General features: G+C 44.1%; 2 protein-coding genes across 3 annotated transcripts in view; one reads left to right on the forward strand and one right to left on the reverse strand.

The window, feature by feature from the left end:
* Positions 1 to 3,567: 3,567 nt before the first annotated feature.
* LOC119952902 (splicing factor 3A subunit 2-like) lies at positions 3,568 to 19,644 on the reverse strand. 2 transcript variants are annotated; one of them, XM_038776516.1, is made up of 9 exons: positions 19,517 to 19,644; positions 17,031 to 17,189; positions 16,866 to 16,937; positions 14,221 to 14,267; positions 12,067 to 12,176; positions 11,401 to 11,450; positions 9,541 to 9,681; positions 8,249 to 8,317; positions 3,568 to 4,830 (listed from the first exon to the last, which is right to left on the reverse strand). In XM_038776516.1, exons 2-9 carry the CDS (start codon positions 17,154 to 17,156, stop codon positions 3,721 to 3,723), a joined length of 1,725 nt encoding a protein of 574 aa, XP_038632444.1. In that variant the 5' UTR covers positions 17,157 to 17,189; positions 19,517 to 19,644; the 3' UTR covers positions 3,568 to 3,720. The 2 variants fall into 2 exon arrangements, with proteins under 2 accessions (XP_038632444.1, XP_038632446.1); XM_038776518.1 differs by lacking the exon at positions 19,517 to 19,644 and adding an exon at positions 19,244 to 19,447.
* A 28-nt stretch (positions 19,645 to 19,672) lies between these two features.
* The window catches only part of plekhj1 (pleckstrin homology domain containing, family J member 1), a 37,332-nt gene continuing 36,392 nt past the window's right edge, over positions 19,673 to 20,612 (forward strand). The window contains exon 1 of the mRNA XM_038776519.1: positions 19,673 to 20,118. Coding sequence (XP_038632447.1) covers positions 20,025 to 20,118 — 94 coding nt within the window. The 5' untranslated portion in view covers positions 19,673 to 20,024. The remainder of the gene's footprint in view (positions 20,119 to 20,612) is intronic.

Raw genomic sequence — 20,612 nt, forward strand, 5'->3', positions numbered from 1 at the left:
CCTCGGCGCCGTGTAAAAGCGGCGCCGCGTAAATTACGTGGCCGGCGCCGCATAAATGACGTCACCCGCGCATGCGCGGTTGCCGTCCTCCCCGCGGGTGCCCCGCAAGAAATGTTGGAGTGATCTTGCGGGGCGGCGGAGGAAAGGACTACCTCCTTCAGAGAGGCCAGACCCCTTTTGAGCCCCCCCCCCCCAGCATTCCCGCGCTGTTCACGCCGGCAGCGACCAGGTGTGGTCAGCGCTGGTGGGAACACGTCGTATTGGGCAGGCCGCTCGGCCCATCTGGGCCGGAGAATCGCCGCTCGCCCATTACAAATGGCGAGCGGCGATTCTCCGAGCGGCCAGCCGTAAATCTCGCTGCGCCGGTTTGGGGGGGTGGGAGAATCGCTTGCGGGTGCCGGTGCGGCGTGGCGGGACTCGCCCGGCACTCCCGCGATTCTCCCACCCGGCGTTTGGGGGGGGGGGGGGGGAGAGAATTGCACCCAATGTTTCACACATTCATTGAAATTAACTATCCGAGTAAGCAGCTGGAAAGGAAAGGATGAGGTTCAATTGAATTTGGTGACAATTCTAGGTGTGAAATTCTGCTAACACCAAGTAAATTAAAGAAAACTGGAGACTAACAATCTACGAGAAACATAATTTAGAGCCAAAATCAAAGTCAAAATTATGAGCTGAGGATACAATTGGAAAATAAAACTATAGAAATTACAGGAACCAAACCAAAATTCACACCCCTATTGAAACCAAAGCATTTTTGAATATCACAAAGGAACTTTGAACATCACAAAGGAAACAATGTAATCAGAGACCTGAGAGGGGAGGTCATGTCAAAATGAATACTTAGTTGTATTAGAATGTTTAGATCAAAGATCATTTTTACAATCAAAGTGAAATAATAGTAACTTTACAATAAAGTCATAAAAACTTAATAACTGTTAGAAAGAGAATATAAACCCAGTGACCAGAGCAGGAATTACCAGAATTCAAAGAGAAGGAACAAGAGAAGCAAGCAGAGTCAGCTTACAGTCAGCTCGGTCATGGGAAAGATAAGACATAGCAGCCAAGCTAAAACAGCTAATACATCTAAGGAAGACTATAATTTAAAGAGGAGACAGAGTCAGCTCAGAGATAGCCAGCAGAGCCAGCTGTCATAGCTCAGTACATGGGATCGACAAGACATAGCAACCGAGCTAACCAGCGAATACATCAAAAAAAGACCAGATTTTAAAGAAGATTCATTGTCAAGTTGGGCCTGAAGGTCCCTTCAACCAACCAGAAGGATCCAGAAGAAAGATCTTTTTACCTTTCTGTAAAGAAAGTGATTGCAGCTTTTAAAAGAAAAAATATAATAAAATAACTTTATTTAACCTGAAACAGTGGTTATTCCCAAGTCTACTTTACTTACTTAGCAATGCGGGACCCAGGATCGATGCTACTAAGTGGTAAGTAGATGAAATCTTCAGTGAAGGTATGGGTTATACCGGGGGATAACTTGAAAATATATTTTGACCTGAATAGCACTCACCGAAGCCTGCATCGGAGTCAGGGAGTGAGAATCCCTGTTCACCATTTAGAATGTCGGCCCTTTTTGGTATGGGGGACTTCTAAGAATAGTGGTGAGTTTTCAACAACATGTGTTTACATCTTGTGAGTTGAGATGGTCAATGTTTTTGTGTTTCAATGACCCAAATTGATAGCACCTTTTGAATTAGTTTCAGGAAAGGGCATCGATTCAACATCAATCTGGAATGTTCCCTCTGAGACAGGGGAGATGCTTAATCCATCAAAGAAATCAAGAAGCCATATTTTTTCCCCACCACTTGTGTGCCTATTTTAAATATAAAAATTAGTTCAGAATATGCTGGGGCATGACAAAAGGAAAAAGTCAACAATGGTGTATCCACTATAATCCAATTACTAAAAGATGTCCCAAACCAAAGCTGAAATGAAATGGCTTGTCACGAGTAGGCTTCAAATGAAGTTACTGTGAAAAGCTACTACTGTTAGTGAGAACAGAGAACTCCAGCTCTCCAAGATGACATGGGAAATTATCTTTCAGAGCCTGCACTGTTATCAGAGTAGTAACATAGCAAAGTGGATTGCAGTGGCACTTGGATTTAACTAGAAAGACGTAGAACACAATTTTGTTGACAGGTCATGTTGTTTCCAGAAATAGCCGTTCGGATTTTAATTGTAACTTTTGGCATATGCAATTATAGATGAAAAAGTCAATTTCATAAGACATCTGAAGTATAAAAGTTGAAAAAAATGTTTGCCAACCTGTTGAATTCCCCTCCCCACAAAAAGTAAACTTCGATGTATCGGGCTACTGATGCAGACCCAAATTCATTATGAAAAGGAGTCCACTCTAATTTTTTTAATATAACAAAAATGCTGCTTATAAATTTACGAATTTAAAGTATATGAACTATGGAAAAGTACCTACTGCAATATATATATATATACACATTTGCAATCCAATTTAACATTAGCTTTAAATTGACTGGATGTGGAGTTGAGACAATTACTAAAAGACGATTGTCACAATTTAATGGCTAAACTGCACCGGAGAAGTGCCGTGCTGTGGTTGGAAAGTGATGGGAGACCCTGCTTCCAGGATCTACCCGGTTCGCCACACCACACGAGATCTAACAAGACGTCGCGATGTGAAGCCCGCCCATTGTGGGCGAGATCACTTTTTGGCAAACCTGCATATTAGAGTGAAACAGCTAGTCTCACTTTAATATTCAGTTCCCTGAGGTAACCAAGGTGTTGGGATCTAACCACTTCATCCTTGGAGACCTCGGGCAAGTGCCGTTCAGTACTGGTCTCCACAAACGGAATGACAAATTTGGGTGTCTCCCAGGGGATTGGAAGCCTCCAGGTACATGCCCTCTGGGCAGAGTGGTTTCCTGCTGGAACTGGAAAGATGCCAAGCTGACATTTCCGTATCTAACCAGAGTCATGTTAGATAGCAGCACCAAGATACATGGGGCTAAATGCGCTCGCTGTGGGACATGGTTCCCATTTGTTTAAATTGCACCCAATGTTGCTGCTTGTGGTTAGTCTTGCCAGGTCTGTCGTGCTCGTCTGTCTTGCGTCATCTTCACATATCCATTGTAGCTCTTCTGCAACATAGCATCATCCAACTATACCCAGTTTTTCGCTGCCCCCTGCTTTGAACTCTAGATCTCTGTACCTTTTCAGTTCTGATCAAACAAGCAAAATACTGACAGTTTCTTTTCTGGATGTCACTTTTGAGTTATTTGTACTCCCGCTATTTCAATACCTCTTCATTTGTCTTGTGGTCTGTATATGGACTTTTTAGCATACATCTTGGCATCCACATTTCAAAGGCCTCTATAACTCTATCTTCTTCCACAGATCTTTATTTATGATGTAGGTTTCTGAGGCATACAGAAGTATTTTAAGCTTGTTATCTTGGTTTCTTTTCAAACACAATATTCTGGCTGAGCAATAAAGATCAGAGACAGTCGGTGAACGTTTTGAATAATTGGGCTAGAAGAATGCAATGTTAAGATAGAAAAGAGGCCCACACTTAAAAATGTTTGAAAATGTCTTTAATGAAAGATGAAGTACTGCTAGGTACTATACATTTGAAAGAAACAGGACTCCACCAAAAAAAACCAAATTAAACACTAATCTACAAAAGTTGTATTGTGCCAAAACACAAAATTCTTACAAAAAAGATCAAGGTCAGTTGGTAGGAGGAGGAGGAGGAACACCTGGTGGTGGAAGAGGTGTAGGTGGTGCAGATAATGGTGCCGAATCACTGGGCAGTGGAGGCCTAATCATTGGTGGAATGGGAGCTGGGGGAGGACCCTGTGGAGCTGGAGGAGGACCTTGTGGAGCTGGAGGAAGTCCCTGCAGAGACGGAGGAGGACCTTGCAGAGACGGAGGAGGAGGACCTTGCAGAGACGGAGGAGGAGGACCTTGCCGAGACGGAGGAGGACCTTGCAGAGACGGAGGAGGAGGACCTTGCAAAGACGGAGGAGGAGGACCTTGCAGAGACAGCGGAGGACCACCTTGCATAGACGGAGGAGGAGGACCTTGCAGATTCGGAGGAGGACCTGGCAGAGATGGTGGAGGAGGACCTTGCAGAGACGGAGGAGGAGGACCCTGCCGAGACGGAAGAGGAGGACCCTGCAGAGACGGAGGAAGACCTTGCAGAGACGGAGGAGGAGGACCTTGCAGAGGAGGAGGAGGACCCTGCAGGGACGGAGGAGGCGGACCCTGCAGAGATGGAGGAGGGCCTTGCAGGGCCGGAGGAGGACCTTGCAGGGATGGAGGAGGTCCCTGCAGGGACGGAGGAGGTCCCTGCAGGGACGGAGGAGGTCCCTGCAGGGACGGAGGTAGTCCCTGCAGAGCTGGAGGAGGTCCCTGCGGAGCCGGAGGAAGTCCCTGCGGAGCCGGAGGAGGAGGACCCTGCAGAGCCGGAGGTGGTCCCTGTGGAGTCGGAGGAGGACCCTGCGGAGTTGGAGGAGGTCCCTGCGGAGTCGGAGGAGGCCCCTGCGGAGTCGGAGGAGGTCCCTGCGGAGTTGGAGGAGGACCTTGCGGAGCAGGAGGAGGACCCTGTGGAGCTGGCGGAAGCTGTGGTGGACCAGGAGGCACCGGGCCAGCTGGTGGCATCGGTGGCATGGGCATGCCTGCTGGTCGTGGAGGTGGCATTCCATCTGGTGGCATGGGAGCCCTTGGTGGCATGCCATTCATGAGCGGTGGTGGTCTGTTCTTTATTCCAGGTGGTCCAATAGGCAAGCTCTGTGGTTGCACAGGTTTTTCCATCTTAAAATGGAACTGAAGGAAAAACTAGGAGAAAAAAAACCAAAGTCAAACTCATCCTGACACATTAACTTTGTGCAAAGATCCTGAAGATATATTTTGAAAGTGATCAAAAAAATTGGGGAGCATAATAGTTTTGAAAATGTAAAAGTAACATCTTTTAAACTTATTTTCACAGAAATTTCTGAAAGTGACAAGCACTGTATTGGAAACTTAGATGTTCCGCAAGATGGCATTACTTTCAATATTGCAACAAACATTCCTGTAAATAGATATGCAGCTCAAAGTTGATAGAGATCTGGTGGAATTGATCTCACCGAATTTCTCACTGTTATATCCCATGAGCTAACATATGTAAGCCTTGATAAAAACAATCCTGCAAGTGCACCCCATGTTTTTAACTTTCAACTTACAATACTTTACCATTGTGCTGCCTGGAATTGTAGAATTGTTTAGCACAGGATATGGTCTTTTACCCCATCTTGTCTGTACTAGCTCTTTGGTAGAGCTATCCAATGAGTCCCACTCCCCTGCACTTTCCCCATAGCCCTGCATATTTCTCCATTAAATAATTATGGCATTTTGTTTTGAAAGTTACTGTTGAATCAGCTTCCACTACTCAAGCATCTATATTTCCTCCTCGTTTTTGCCAATTGCTTCTTTGCTGTTTAACCCTCCAGCCTTAGCAGGATTGCCAGAGAGATGACATGCCCTTTGTGCCCATGATAATCATGAAAGGATTGCTGTCCCTCTTTTCTTGCCCCCAGCATTACAATCCTTTAAATGTTTAAATTTCCGATGCAGGCAATTTTTTGGCCCTCCCCATGGCAGCCCAGACACAAAGTTGGCCGAGAACCAGGATTTAGACAATAGAGGAGAACGGCTGTTTTTTTGGACTGGAGGAATGTGTACTGTGGTGTTCCTCGGGGGTCAGTACTAGGACCACTGCTTTTCTTGATATGTATTAATAACTTGGGCATGCAAGGCATAATCTCAAAATTCACAGCTAACACATATTTTGAGAGTATGGTCGACTTTGAAGACAATATCGATAGTCTTGGAGACAATACAGAAAGATCGGTGGAATGGGTGGACATGTGGCAGATTAAATTTAATACACAAAAGTGCGCAATGATACACCTTAGCAGGAAAATGAGGAGAGACAATATAAACTAAAGGGTATAATTCCAAAGGGTTGGAGGGAGCTGAGAGACCTGGGGGTAATTGAACACAAATCGCTAAAGGTGGCAGGACAGGTTGAAAATCATAGAATTTACAGTGCAGAAGGAGGCCATTCGGCCCATCGAGTCTGCATCGGCTCACGGAAAGAGCAGCCCACCCAAGGTTAACACCTCCACCCTATCCCATAACCCAGCAACCCCACCCAACACTAAGGGCAATTTTGGACACCAAGGGCAATTTATCATGGCCAATCCACCTAACCTGCACATCTTTGGACTGTGGGAGAAAGCCGGAGCACCCGGAGGAAACCCATGCAGACACGGGGAGGATGTGCAGACTCCGCACAGACAGTGACCCAAGCCGGAATCGAACCTGGGACCCTGGAGCTGTGAAGCAATTGTGCTATCCACAATGCTACCGTGCTGCCAAAAAAATGGCTAAAATAGGGCGGCGCTGTGGTGCAGCGATTAGCACTGCTGCCTCACGGCACCAAGGACCCGGGTTCGATCCCAGCCCCGGGTCACTGTCCGTGTGGAGTTTGCACATTCTCCCCATGTCTGCGTGGGTCTCACTCCCACAACCCAATGTTGTGTAAGGTAGGTGGACTGGCCACGCTAAATTGCTCAATTGCAAAAAATAAATTGGGTACACTAAATCTAAATTCAAAGAGAAAATGGCATTAAAGATTCTGGATTTTATAAATAGATGCATAGTGTACAAGAGCAAGGAAGCTGTGATTTACTTTCAGGAAAAACTGTTTTTTCCTCATCCAGAGTCCCCATCCTGTCTCAATCCCCAGGTCCTCCTCCCATTTCTTTCTTGTTGCGTCCAGTACCGTGTCGGCCCTCTCTATCAGTCGGTCATACATGCCACTACAGTTTGCTTTATCTAGTATGCTTGCGTCCAGTAGTTCTTCCAGTAGTGTCTGTCGTGACGGTTGTGGGTATGTCCTTGTCACCTTTCGTAGGAAGTTTTTGAGCTGTAGATACCTTAGCTCGTTCCCCCTGGCTAGTTGGAATTTCTCGGTCAGTTCGTCCAGTGTTGCGATCCTGCTGTCCGTGTATAGGTCCCTGTCTGTCAAGTGTCCCTCCGTCCTTCCCCCACCTTTTGAAGGTGGCTTCAGTCAGTGCTGGTGTGAACCTATGACTTGAGGAAGCAGTGCTAACCACTGTGTCGCCCATGGCAATGGAGGAGAAAGGTCACCAATCTAAAGCTGCTGAGTTCGCGTGGAGTCCTGAGGGCTGCAACGTGCCCAACTGGGAAATGTGATGCTCCTCCTCCTCTGTTTAGTTCTGACGAAGAGCCAAAAGGACTCTAAACGTTCACTCTCCTTTCTCTCCTTACAGATACTGCCAGACCTGCTGAGTTTTTCCCAGCATCCTCTGTTCTTGTAATTGTTTATTGCCAGATCACATTGTTAGATATGTTGAGCATTGTTGGATATGATGGGTCTCTTCTAGCTTCTGTCTCAGTTTGGTTTAAGCTTGTCGAACACATGGGACTAATTTTTCAGTGGAATTCTATTTTGATTGTTTAAGAACTGCTGCAGTTTTAGCCAATGATAATAATTGCTTATTGTCACAAGTAGGCTTCAATTAAGTTACTGTGTAAAGCCCCTTGATAAATGCTAATAGCATGCAATTTTCTTATTGGGAGGGAGGCAGGGAAATGAGAGCCGGAAGGAAGGCACGGGATACAATAATGAACATGGCATCTCCAGGAGTAGGGAAAGGAGAATAAAGACGAAAGATGGGAGGAACGGCAGAAGCGGAGGTGAGCGCGAGGTGGCAGCGAGATCCGTCCTGGAGAAGCAAGCGACAAGACCAACACCAAACACATTAGAGTACTGCCCACTGTACTTTCAGATAGGTCAGTGCTGCAGGATCCTGGTGGGGAAGGAGCTATTTATTTACCGGGTGATTATCAGTTGGAATTGATTGCCAAATATATCAAGATCAGGGAGCTGGACTTATGAAACAGCTAAATACTGTTAACAGAGATTTGTTAGAATTGGGTATTCTGGGAGAATGAAATGGACCAATAGACCATCTTTGTCTAAAATTACTTTGCCTGGATATGGAGGGCTCCACAGTATTATCACGTGACCTCTTGCAGGTACTTTTATGGATTTTATTATTTGGAGATCATAAAATAAAACACTGCTGCATTGCTGAACATGGGTTAATCGTAATCAAGGAATACAGGATTTGCACATTTGTGTTGATTATCTTGGGCTACAATGTAAAAAAAAGCTTGAGGATACCTGTTTTGTTTCTCTATTCCAGTGGGTCCAAAACTTCCCCTCAACTTTATCAATTTCTCTACTTGGTACCTAAGTGCAATTAAAGAAGAGTTAAGATATCTGGTTTGTTAAGTACAGTCAATTTATGCTCCATAAATTTCCTTCAAAAATCTGAACAAAATATGCACAATAGAGAAGACAGAGTACAAGCTAATAAAAGCTTCACATTAAAGTTAATTTAATTAGTGCGCCGTGCACTTATTAAAGCATTTTTTCAACAACACAATAAAATGCAAGGACTTGGCTCAAGAATTATTCCAAAATCTGGCCCATCTGTCCAGAACTTGTTAATTGTTATGTTTTCCCTTCATCTTCCTCTTTCCATTTTGTAAAAGTTTCTTATCAATACGGGCGGCATGGTGGTTAGCACCCCTGCCTTACAGCACCAGGGACCTTTGTTTGATTCCAACCGTGGGCGACTGACTGTATAAGGTTTGCATTTTCGCAGCGTGGATTTCCTCTGGGTGCTCCGGTTTCCTCCCACTGTCGAAAGATGTGCAGGTTAGGGGGATTGACCATGCTAAATTGCCCCTTGTCCAAAGATATACAGGTTAGGTTAAGAGGGTTATTGGGATAGGGCAGGGAAGTGGACATGGGTGGAGTGTTCTTTCAGTGGGCCAGTGCAGAATTGATGGGCCAAATGGCCTCTTTCTGCACTGTAGGGATATGAGGCATTGTGAGGCAGCCCCACGCCGTCGGGAAACCCATGGGCACTGGCATAACGGAGAATCACCGTGGCGGAGAATCCCGCCCATGATTCTTCTATGAATAGATAACACAAGAAACACATCCCCTCATTTGTTTTTTTCTTCTGACTGACCCTCTCTGATTATCACCATGATTTCTAGTCCAAAATAACTGTGTATCAATAAAGCACATCCAAGTGACTGCTATTAGTCTGCAACAGTCTATCATTGTAAGGAGCTAGAACCAGTACCAGCATTTTGTTTCACATTATCTTTACTGAACTCAGTCCTTGGCGGGAAATGATATGTGACTTATTGGAACTATAGTCTACTCTTCTTGGTCCACAGGCAAGTAAAAATTTAACTATTATGTCATTTAAGTCCCAAATTTCCAATTTGTGTGTTATTAAATTTCATCAAATGATTAAATAGTGCTGTCTTCAGTGAGAAAACAACTTTGAATTATCAGGATTGGCATGCAATTTTGATAAAATACTTGTGCGCGTGGAAAGCTACTTCACCTCTCACAGCAAACAGACTGTCCACCAGTCCACGCGAGCGCAATACCTTAAAAGAAATGGTTTCGTATGGCTCTGCCGCAAACAACAGATACTGCCAACGTCTATCGGGTGGTTCAATTCGCTGTTCATATGCAGACATGAACCGATGCCGTGGGATTACAGTTTCTGCAATTTCAGGATAATCGATCTAAAAGATAAAATAGATTTTTTTAAAAGTAAACCAAGTGAACTATTAAAACAATAGATAATATATAAGCTAGCATAAATTACCATATATAGTTTGAAAAATAACATTTGCTACTTAACCAGGTATGTGTTTAAGATTAGCTTCAGTAAGGTGTTGGGGTGGGGGATATCATTTTGGTCCATAATTGATTTATTTACTGGATTCTTCCTTATCAGTCATAGCAGGTTAAAATGGGTTGCTGTTAGCCACTTTTGTAGGCTACAGAGAATGCACATACTAAAAGTGTGGGGATCAACTGCTACCGCTGTATGGGTGCTTGGATCAGGCCATTCAAATGTTTAGCAGTCATCAATGCTATTACAGTCACCCATTACATTCACTACCAAGCATCCTGTGGGCCTGAGCCCGAGGTAGCCAAGATATTAAAATATTTTTGCTTTGATGTGCAGAGTTTGCTCTTTCTCTGTGCAGAGTCCCCGTGTCTGCGTGGGTTTCCGCCGGGTGCTCCAGTTTCCTCCCACAGTCCAAAGATGTCAGGTTAGGTTGATTGGCCATGCTAAATTGACCTTAGTGTCCAAAAAGATTGGGTGGAGTTGCTGGGATAGGGTAGAGGTGTGGGCTTAGGTAGGGTGCTCTTTCCAAGGGCATGTGCAAACTCAATGAGCCGAATGGCCTCCTTCTGCACTGTAAATTATATGATTCTATGTAAGTTTCAAAGAAATTTGGAAGGGCATATTGGGTGACAATGCAACAAGAAGTGTGAATCTGGAAATATCAGGGGTACATGGGAGGTCAGAGGTCTCCATCTTAGCAGCTAGCTTCTTTACCATGTTTCAAGAGTCAGTACAGGAAAAGCTGCTTTTGACAGAGCAGATGAGTAAAGTTTATCAGAACCGTAAAATTACTGGGTTTTTTGAGCACCGTTCAATTACCTGTTTATTGCTGAATAAATGTGTCTAATGCTTTACTGCTGGAGCCACACTCCGAAAGTGTACATCTTCTACCTACCGAAAACAAGGAAATCACTTGGCGGCACATCACATATTCCAGTAATCCGGAGTACAGTGACAAAGGTTCCCTATTTGACACCTTAGTTTTATTAAATTTACTGAGAAATGGGAGAACAGAAGCTGCTTCACAGAGAAACCTAGGAGTGCCTGTAATGCGGAACCCAAGAAAATATCTAGTGTTAAAACCCCAAAATGTAGAAAGTTGCCCAAATGCTTTGCGCAATGGACATTTTTAATACCAAAATAAAATTCAGAACACAATGGCTGGCTTATTAAGCACAAATGAATTAAATGTTTCAATCTGTCAGTGTTTTATAGGAGATGCACAAGAAAGCAAGTTAAATGAGTCATACAGAATTGGAAGCGTTGTTCAAATCACTGAGTAAGCTGGTATTTGGGGACAGTGGTACAACTGACTTGGAGCTCGAGGGAGAGGATTTCTGCTTCACCTCGGTACTCAGTCACGCTGAAAACAAGTGGCCAAGACTGGGGATGCTTGTGGTGGCCTACTAGATCGATTAGACAGTTGATATATACATAATGGCACTTACACAAGGCACCAGACAAAGGACAATCAGTGTCTATTGTACTGTACTCCACCCAGGCATAAATGCATTGGAGATGAAGGGTAGAAAATGGACTTAAAGGAAAAATAATTCAGAATGAACTCCATTATAATCAACATGCAGAGAGTACAACTGTACATTACCTGAAAAAGAAGACTTTGTTGCCCCACTTCTGCGTCCCTCTGTTTGGTCACTACAAAAAGAATGGTTAAAAGCTTGATGCAGTTTATTGGCAATAAAATCCTCCTCTAAAGTAGATCACAGCAACTCTCTTCTCTACTTTCTGGGATTAGTAGTCAAGACAACTTACATTGTAAACTTTTCCATGAACTTGAATTATTGATTGGATAAATCTTGTTGGATAAAGCGCTAGATATCGGTGATGAGTTTCACATTTCTGAATTCACCAGATGTAATGGGATTTACAAACTGAATATTGCGAGTTTGTGCAGTCTTGCAGGTAGCGAAAGTAGCAATTTCTCAGTAAATACCTTCCTCTAGCCTCAATTAATCAGCAGGAAGCATAATTTAAATGGAGTGAGTCAGTCAGGTTTGCTTTCCCATGTCTCCAACTCGCAAGTTAAATTTTAAGTGGTAATTTGTAGGTCTATTATTCTTCAATGTTTCACACGGATACTTGTGTTAACTGCTAAAAATGTCAAAAAGCATTTCCCACACTTCAAATTCCTACACCGTGGAATGGTCAACAAAATACTTATCAGTTTAGCATTAACTAACAATAAAACGTAATAATTTTTTTGTCAATTGCTTCACTAGCTCACTGTGACAACTCGAGGTTTGAAAAATACCTTTGTAACCTGGCCGACCAATTTTCACAAACTTTTTCACCTCCACTTTAACCTTCTCTGGGGCAGGCTGTGCTGGGGCTTCCTTCGCCTCTTTTGCTGCTCGTCGTGCTCTATATTGCAAAAAAAAAAGGGAGCGGGGGGGGCGACGTATCATTTAGTTAGAAATTTCAATACTTGCTATACAGACACTGCTCGGTTGGGGACCATCATTACCTTAACCGTTGATACAGTTCCTGAAACTGTAGACTTGTGGCCAATCACTGCACATTTACTAACATCCTGTAATTGGTGTTCAAGTGCCCGCCCTCACACTGAACTTTCAGCCTATATCTGCACCTCTCCCTCGAGTATCTGCCTGAACTGGAAACTCATTAGGGATTAAGTATGCATCACTGTCTCACTGTTATTGGAAGAAGTACATTTATATTCCAATGGAGGTGTATCACCTGATCGCTCAGATTTGCCTTTTAAGAAAGAAGGTTTTTGAGTACCCATGAATTGGATGATCATTGGGAGATCTGCTTAAGTATCCTTGCAACGAATAGCTAAATTATTTATGTTTGATGGGTACAGAGCTTGCAACAACGAAAAAAATGTCTGATCATTTCCTCGGCTGTGTTACTCTGTTGAAACTAAATTATATAGCTGGATCCTCAACTGATGGTACAAATAACAAAGGAATTAAAAAAAATGCTTTCATAGAATCTACAGTGTAGAAGGGGGTCATTTGGCCCATCGAGTCTGCACCGGCCCTTGGAAAGGGCACTGTACCCATGTTCACACCTGCACCCTATACCCACAATCCCACCTAACCTTATTGGACACCAAGGGCAATTTAGCATGGTCAATCCACCAAAACTGCACATCATTGGACTGTGGGAAGAAACCAGAACACCCTGACGAAATCCATGCAGACACGGGGAGAACGTGCAGACTCCACACAGACAGTGACCCAAGTCGGGAATTGAACCTGGGACCCTGGAGCTGTGAAGCAACTGTGATAACCACTATGCTACCATGCCGTGGCACAGTGTCATGGGACATAAGCATCACTGGCAAGGCCAGCATTTGTTGCTCATCCATAATTGCCCTTAAGATAGTGGTAAGTTGCCTTCCTGAACCTCTGCTGTCCATTTGGTATTGGCATACTTAAAGTGCTGTTAGTGAGGGTATAAATAGATACTTCTACGTAACAGATTGTAAAGCTACATTATTTGCTTCTGGCATGCCAATAAGTAACTAGCAGGCAAAGTACTAGGTTAAATTCTCTATTTGTCATTGTCGCCTTCCATAAAGCAGCTACGGTGATAGATGATAACACAGCGGCACAGTGCATTAGTATCTTGGGTTACAGGCTCATCTACATGATTCCTCACATTGTGCCGAACCGAACAAAGGTTCGGCACAACATCGTGGGCCAAAGGGCCTGTTCTGTGCTGTATTTTTCTATGTTCTATGAAAGCTCTTGATGTTAGCTACGTTGTCACAGGATGTGTCCAGGCACACTGGGAAGGATAACGGTACAGTCACCCTAGGCTACTTAAGCAGACCTCCCAATGACCAGTGAATCAACTGTTCAGGATTGCACTAAGGTTTCAGTATCTGACAGGTAGGATGAATGTCGGAGGCCCGAGTTCAATTTTTGCCAATATTTTCCAACACAATCAGAGCACTGATAGGAGTCTAAGAATTATTTTTTGAGCTCATCGTTTTGGCTGCTGGATAACATGGAGACACTGTTGGGGGCTGGAGGCAACAGCAAGAAAAGAACCATGTTTCCCTAGCTCACAAAAATCTTTCATTAATTTGACATCTGCACTTGTATTAAGCATCCAGTTTTCTAGTATACATCCCTCAAAGTTTCTTCATAGGATCTTCTGGGAATTAAAGAACAAAAAGAAAACAAGTTTCTTCCACCCATACAATTTATATTTAAAACCCTGTAAGATTCAATTCATCATTAAAACAACTTTCAAGTACAGCAAGTGGTGTGATGCTGGGCGCAATGTAGATAAGCGAATCTCACTGAGCTGCATCTTGAACAGTCGTATGGTTTTCTGATGATATGTGTACTTTTTTGAAGTAACTCAAAAGCCTGAGCACAGAATATCTGCAAAAATATATTTTTCATATCTAACATAATCTTACACTTACAGATTAGTCTGATGCTTTTTCCCTTGCGTGTGTGCCAAATAACTCCCCTGTAGAAACAAATTCAAAATCAAATTAAAACATCTACCAACAATTCCTGATTTCAAATAGTTAAGGAATAGACAACTTAACTGAGTGACTGTCAGTGTTGATATTGAGCTTCAATGTAAAAGGTAACCCCTAGATCTCACCACTTTCACGAGGGGCAAACCTGATTTTTAACTGGCGGTGTGGAGGGGAAGATCAGATGACACAACAGGTTCAAAAACTGATTTTGCATTTACATACTAGGTCTAAGTTGAGCCCAGGTGGCTAAGTCAATGTCTCCTCTATCTCAAAGTTTCACGGGCAAAGCTATCAAGTACATTGGAATGTGATATCTGATGATCACAAGTTCATGCATAATATGGTTTCTGAATCAGTATTAAATTTGGAGACTCACTGAGATCAGTGACAACAGCTAGTCTGGCAAATAGAAGTGTCTCGCTTGTACGTATAGGTGAACGTAGGACACAGCTGAGAGAACTTGATGCAAACACTTTTAAATCTCTAACCCATAAATATATTCTATTATCAGCAGTGCTTTTATCTTGGTATTAAACAAATTCAGTCCAAAACTATCAAAAAATAAATTAGGAGATTCTAGAAGCGTGCGAAGCACTAGAGGAAAAATATGTACATTTACAAACCCATGCAGTTTAAATACTATTACACAAATTATAAACTGTTGTTGCACCTGATGAATGCCCCATTACATTACCTGAGTAATGAATCACAACAGCTCAAAGATAGCACCCTAACCTAAAATGAAACACTAGTTTGAGGTCTATTCAGTAGCTAAATCTTTTACTGTAAAAGATGACTGTTTTAAAAGAAAATTGTTCATGGAATGTGGGTGACATTGGCAAGGGCAGTATATTCCCAATTGCACTGGAGAAGGTGGTGGTGTCTAGTCAGCTTCTTGTAGCACTGCAATCCATGAGGTGTAGGTACACCCACAGCGCTGTTAGAGAGAAAGCTCCAGATCTGTACCCAGCGACAGCGCTGATATATTTCGAGGTAAGGATAGGGTGTTACTTGGAGGCCAATTTGCAGGTGCGGTGCTGTTCCCATGCACCTGCTTCCTTTTTCTTCCGGGGGTAGAGGTTGCAGGTTTAAACCCTGCTGTCAAAGCAGCTTTGGATCGATGTTGAAGCGCATCTTGTAGATGGTATAGACTGCTGCTACGGTGCGCCCATGGTGGAGGAAGTGAATGTTTAAGGTATCGGACGGTATGCCAATGGGCTGCTTTGTTCAACTAAACATTTCTGATCAACTAAAATATAAAGCTAGAAAGGCAACATACAAAAGTAATTTCACAACGTTCTTGTGTATTTGAGCATCAGGTAATTCAACTGGTGGAGTTCTGGTCTGGCAAATTAAGGGTCCAGGGTTCAGTTTTGTTTTTCTAATATACACAAAGTAAATGCCATATCCTAGGACACAAAGAGCGGCATGGGAAGAGCAGAAGGTTGCAGAAACGTTTTGATGGATTTTTTCACCTACCCGCAGGGATCTGTTCTGGGACCTCTGCTCTTTGTGGTTTTTATAAATGACTTGGATGAGGAAGTGGAATGGTGGGCTAGTAAGTTTGCCGATGACACAAAGGTTGGTGGTGTTGTAGACAGTGTCGAGGGCTGTTACAGATTACAATAGGACATTGACAGAATGCAGAGCTGCACGGAGAAGTGGCAGGTGGAATTCAACCTAGATAAACGTGAAGTGATTCATTTTGGAAGGTCAAATTTGAATGCCGAATAAAGGGTTAAAGGCAGGATTCTTGGAAGTGTGGACAGAGGGATCTTGGGGTCCACGTACATAGATCCCTCAAAGTTGCCACCCAGGATGATGGGGTTGTTAAGAAGGCGTATGGTGTGTTCCTTTCATTAACAGAGGGATTGAGTTTAAAACCACGAGGTTTTTCTGCAGCTTTATAAAACCCTGGTTAGACCACACTTGGAATATTGTGTCCAATTCTGGTCGCCTCATTATAGGAAGAATGTGGATGGAGGGGGTGCAGAGGAGATTTACCAGGATGCTGCCTGGACTGGAGGGCATGACTTCTGAAGAAAGGTTGAGGGAGCTAGGGCTTTTCTCACTGGAGTGAAGAAGGAAAAGAGGTGACATGATAGAGGTGTACAAGGTGATGAGAGGCATAGATAGAGTGGATAGCCAGAGACTTTTTCCCAGGGCAGAAATGGCTGTCACGAGGGGACATAATTTTAAGATGATTGGAGGAAGGTATAGGGGAGATGTCAGAAGTAGGTTCTTTACATAGAGAGCGATGGTGCATGGAATGCACTGCCAGCAGAGGTGGTGGAGTCAAAGTCATTCGGGACATTTAAGCGACTCTTGGACAAGCACATGGACAGCAGTAAATTGAAGGCGTGTAGGTTAGGTTGATTTTAGATTAGGATAAATGGTCGGCACAACATCGTGGGCCGAAGGGCCTGTACTGTTCTATGTTCTATACCTGGATGCTGGCATTAGAAACAAAAATTTGTTACTGCCTCATACCGCAATCTGAAGACAAGATAAAACTCCCTCTTATTGTACACATTCCACACTTTTATGACAAGACAGAACCAGCCAATGTATTTAAAACTTACCTCATTGTTGTGAAGCGTTAAGCAAAGTTTACACTCATAGGAACCCAAGTGGTTTTTCATAAAATAGGGATCCTATAAAATTAGAAAAAAAAAACAATTACAATGTACTAGAGTGCAACAGTACAAGGAACTGATCTATTCAGATTGTAAAGATCAGAACTTAACCTTATTTATGTCAATAGTTTCCAAAGCTAGCTGTCTCAGCCGTTCTCTCCGATCTCGGTTGCTTTCAGAAGAGGAAGCAACCCCTCCACTCCCTGTTTTCCCTCCTGGTCGATGTTGAAAATCCATAGTTATTTGTTAAACTGTATCTCAATACAAAATCTGAAAGAATTCAAAAACAAAAATGCACATTAGTCCAGAATGTTTTACTTTCCGCACAGAAACTTATCATTTGTTTCACAAAGTGACATCTTTGTGAGACATACTCGTCGTATGAATTATAATGTCATGATCTGGTCATACTCTGATATACACTCAATATAATCGCCCTGCAGCTGGAATGACAGATTGTGGGATTTAACGTGTATTTTTAAATAAATACTAGCTCAGTGCAGTTTCAAAGATTTCAATTTGGACTCTTGAGGTTATTAACTTAGTGAAACAACACTGTCTTAAATCTGGCGCATATACTGCTGGGAGAATTCAATTTCATTAACAGGAACAAAATATTCATAGCAAATGCTTTAGAGGTGACGATTATGGCAGGATAGACATTAACTTTCCATTTTTGGGATCTAAATCCAACAGTGCAGCTACTGATGCCTAGCTGCTGAATATTAATGTTCTGAGTGAAATGGGTTTGGTGATCTTCAACCAGTTTCTAACGCTGAAGAAGCCCTTTGTGCAAGGTTGTTACAATGACTTCACTTTTAGCTTTTACTAATTAGACTGGTCAGTGCAGGTCCAAACACCCCAGTTTTAAGCTCCACATATGGACTTACATTTGTAGTGATCAGAAACTAAGATGAAAGTCAAAACTCCACAGGAAAGTACAAAGAGGCCAGCTTGGTCTGGATTAAAACCCAGCTTCCATGATAATCAAATTGTAAAATTAGGTCTTTTCCAACATGCTACTGAGTGTAAATTGACGGTTCCGTAACACTTCAAAAACTCTTTTGCCATGTGCGGGTTAGGTGGATTGGCCTTGATAAACTGCCCTTAGTGTCCAGGAATGTGGTTAGGGGGATAGGGTGGGATGGACTGGGGAGTAGACATGGGTAGAGTGCTCTTTCATGGGTCGATGCAGACTTGATGGGCCGGATGGCCTCCTTCTGCACTGTATGGATTCTATTATTCTACTAACAATCAGCAACCGTTTCTCCGCTAGAGCCTTTAGTGTGTTAAAGGCATTATAAAATTAGGAGTTGATGTTTAACAAGGATGTAGGAGAGGTCTTGTAACATTGTCACAGCACCCCTACATCTGGACCAGAAGCTTAGGATTCGAGTCCAACACCAGACTTGTTGGCCATGGAAGGAGCGTTCATAACACGGTTCAATGGATGATAATCAGCTCAGAAATTCATCCACAACTATTCCCCAAAGGGAAAAATAGTGTGTGAAGATACCCAAAAAAAGGAAGTGGAGAGTGTGAAATAGAGGACTGTGTTAAGTGTGCTTGATGGAAGTGTCCCAGATGAACTGCTGCTCCAGCTAGATGTTAAACATTACTTGTTCCAACTGCTTCTTGTCCCATTGATGCTTGGTCAATCAAACTTTCATTTAATTTGCCTCTATAAAATGCACAAGCACTTCATAGATTAATAAAAATAGATGCTAAGCATCAGTTGGGGCAAAAGAAAGAACCTGCATTCATACACCTTGCACATCCTCAGGAGATCTCGAAGTGTTTCACAATGAACTACTTATCAAGTCAGCTGATTTACAGGCAAACACGACAGCCAATATTTATGTGGCATGTTCCCATAAATAGCAAATGAAAGATATCTGTATTGTGGGTATTATCTTACAGTTAAATGTTGGCCAGAGCAGGAGGGGGGCTGTCTACCCCCCGATAACCTATCGTCCCCAGGCTCACCAAGAATCTATCCACTTCTGCCGTTAAAATATTCAAAGACTTTGCTGCCATTGTCTTTTCAGGAAGATAGTTCCAAAGTTTTATGAACATCAGAGAAAAGATTCTGCCTCCCCTCTGTTTTAAACGGGTGACCCCCTTGTTCTAGATTCTCCCACTGGAGGAAACATCCTCTCCACATCCACCCTGTCAAGACCCCTCAGGATCTTGCATGCTTCAATCAAGTTGCTTCTAACTCCAGCGAATAGAAGCCTGTCCAACCTTTCCTCATAAGACAACCCCCCCACCCACCCCAATCCAAAGGGTCATCCAGACTCGAACCGTCAGTTCCCTCCTCTCACCACAGCTGCTGTCAGACTGGAGATTGTAAACCTTCCCTGAACAGCTTCCAGTGCATTGACGTCCTTCCTAGGCCCAGTATCTGCCAAAATAGGCATTTTCCTCGTTAAACTCCCTCTCACTGGAGCTGGCCCCAATTGCTGCAACTTTTCAATCGGGTAAACACCAAGGCCCGGACCAGCACCAGGCCTCAGGCAGCTTGACGACCGACAGTGGCCCGCAGCGCCCTGGGGCCCGGAGCCGCCACCATCCCATCGCACCCGACCCTGACCCACCAATCTCCGGCCACACAGCCGCTGCCACCGGGAGCCAACACCGTCCCCGCGTGGCGCCGCCTTGTCAAACCGGAAGAAGATCGGCGCACCGGAAGCGGATCTTTTCAATAACTTTATTAACAGCCGCACCGGCGGACAAGCCGGAAGTGCGGCCGCCTCAATAACTTTATTGAGAGCGGCAAGCGAGCAGACAGGGAAGCCTGAGGTCGAGGAATATCGGTGTGAGGGGGTCACTCGGTGTGGCGGGAAGCCGCCCCGGCAGCTGACCGCCGGTATTCGCTGCTAGTACAAACCCCGATCCTTCGGGGGGCGGGCGGTGTTCGGCTTTCCCCTCACCGTTCAGTGTGGCCCCGGACCCGATTTTAACGTTGACATTATCGACAACCGGTACCGCTGGGGCGAGGCCTCCAGCTGCAGAAATCCTAGCGGTCGGCCGGCCCAGGGTGGAGTCTGAGGGAGTGGGGCAGTGATCCGGGGCGAGAGGCCCCGGGCTCTCTAACCGGCTGCTATGCGATACAATGAGAAGGAGCTGCTGTGTCTCTCTAAGCAACCGGCTGAGAAAGCGGCCGAGCTCACCATGAAGGGCCCAAAGCGCAACGACGGTAAGGGCGCCAAGGTTCGCAGTGCGTCCCGTCCCCCCTCTCCCCTCTAGCCAGCTCGCTCCTCGGTGGGAGGCTGATGAAGGTATTCCCGTCGGGGTAACTGGGATGGGAGCAGAACCACCCCCTGGGTGAGCGTAATGTGCAAGAATTGGTACCAGCCACCTCTCGTCTTTCATCCCAGCTATAATTAGAGGTTACTTTTCTTTTTAACCAGCTTGCTGTCCTAATTGTAAAAATAAAGACATTCGCCGTGAATGCTGGGATGACAAAATAGTGGCTCGACACAGCGACTTGTGGTGTTATAGATTTTGATGTAGAAATAACACCCACCCCGTGCCCCCCACCAAGGAGGAAAAGCAGATGTTGAGCCAAGGGAGGCGGTGACCGAAAGCTTCGGGATGGTGGTGGTTAAGAAGAACTTAACTGAGGATGGTAAGAAGTCTTGCCACACCAGGTTAAAGTCCAACAGGTTTATTTCGAATCACTAGCTTTCC

The sequence above is a fragment of the Scyliorhinus canicula genome, chromosome 18 (genome assembly GCF_902713615.1).
Source record: "Scyliorhinus canicula chromosome 18, sScyCan1.1, whole genome shotgun sequence".
Classification (NCBI taxonomy): domain Eukaryota; kingdom Metazoa; phylum Chordata; class Chondrichthyes; order Carcharhiniformes; family Scyliorhinidae; genus Scyliorhinus; species Scyliorhinus canicula.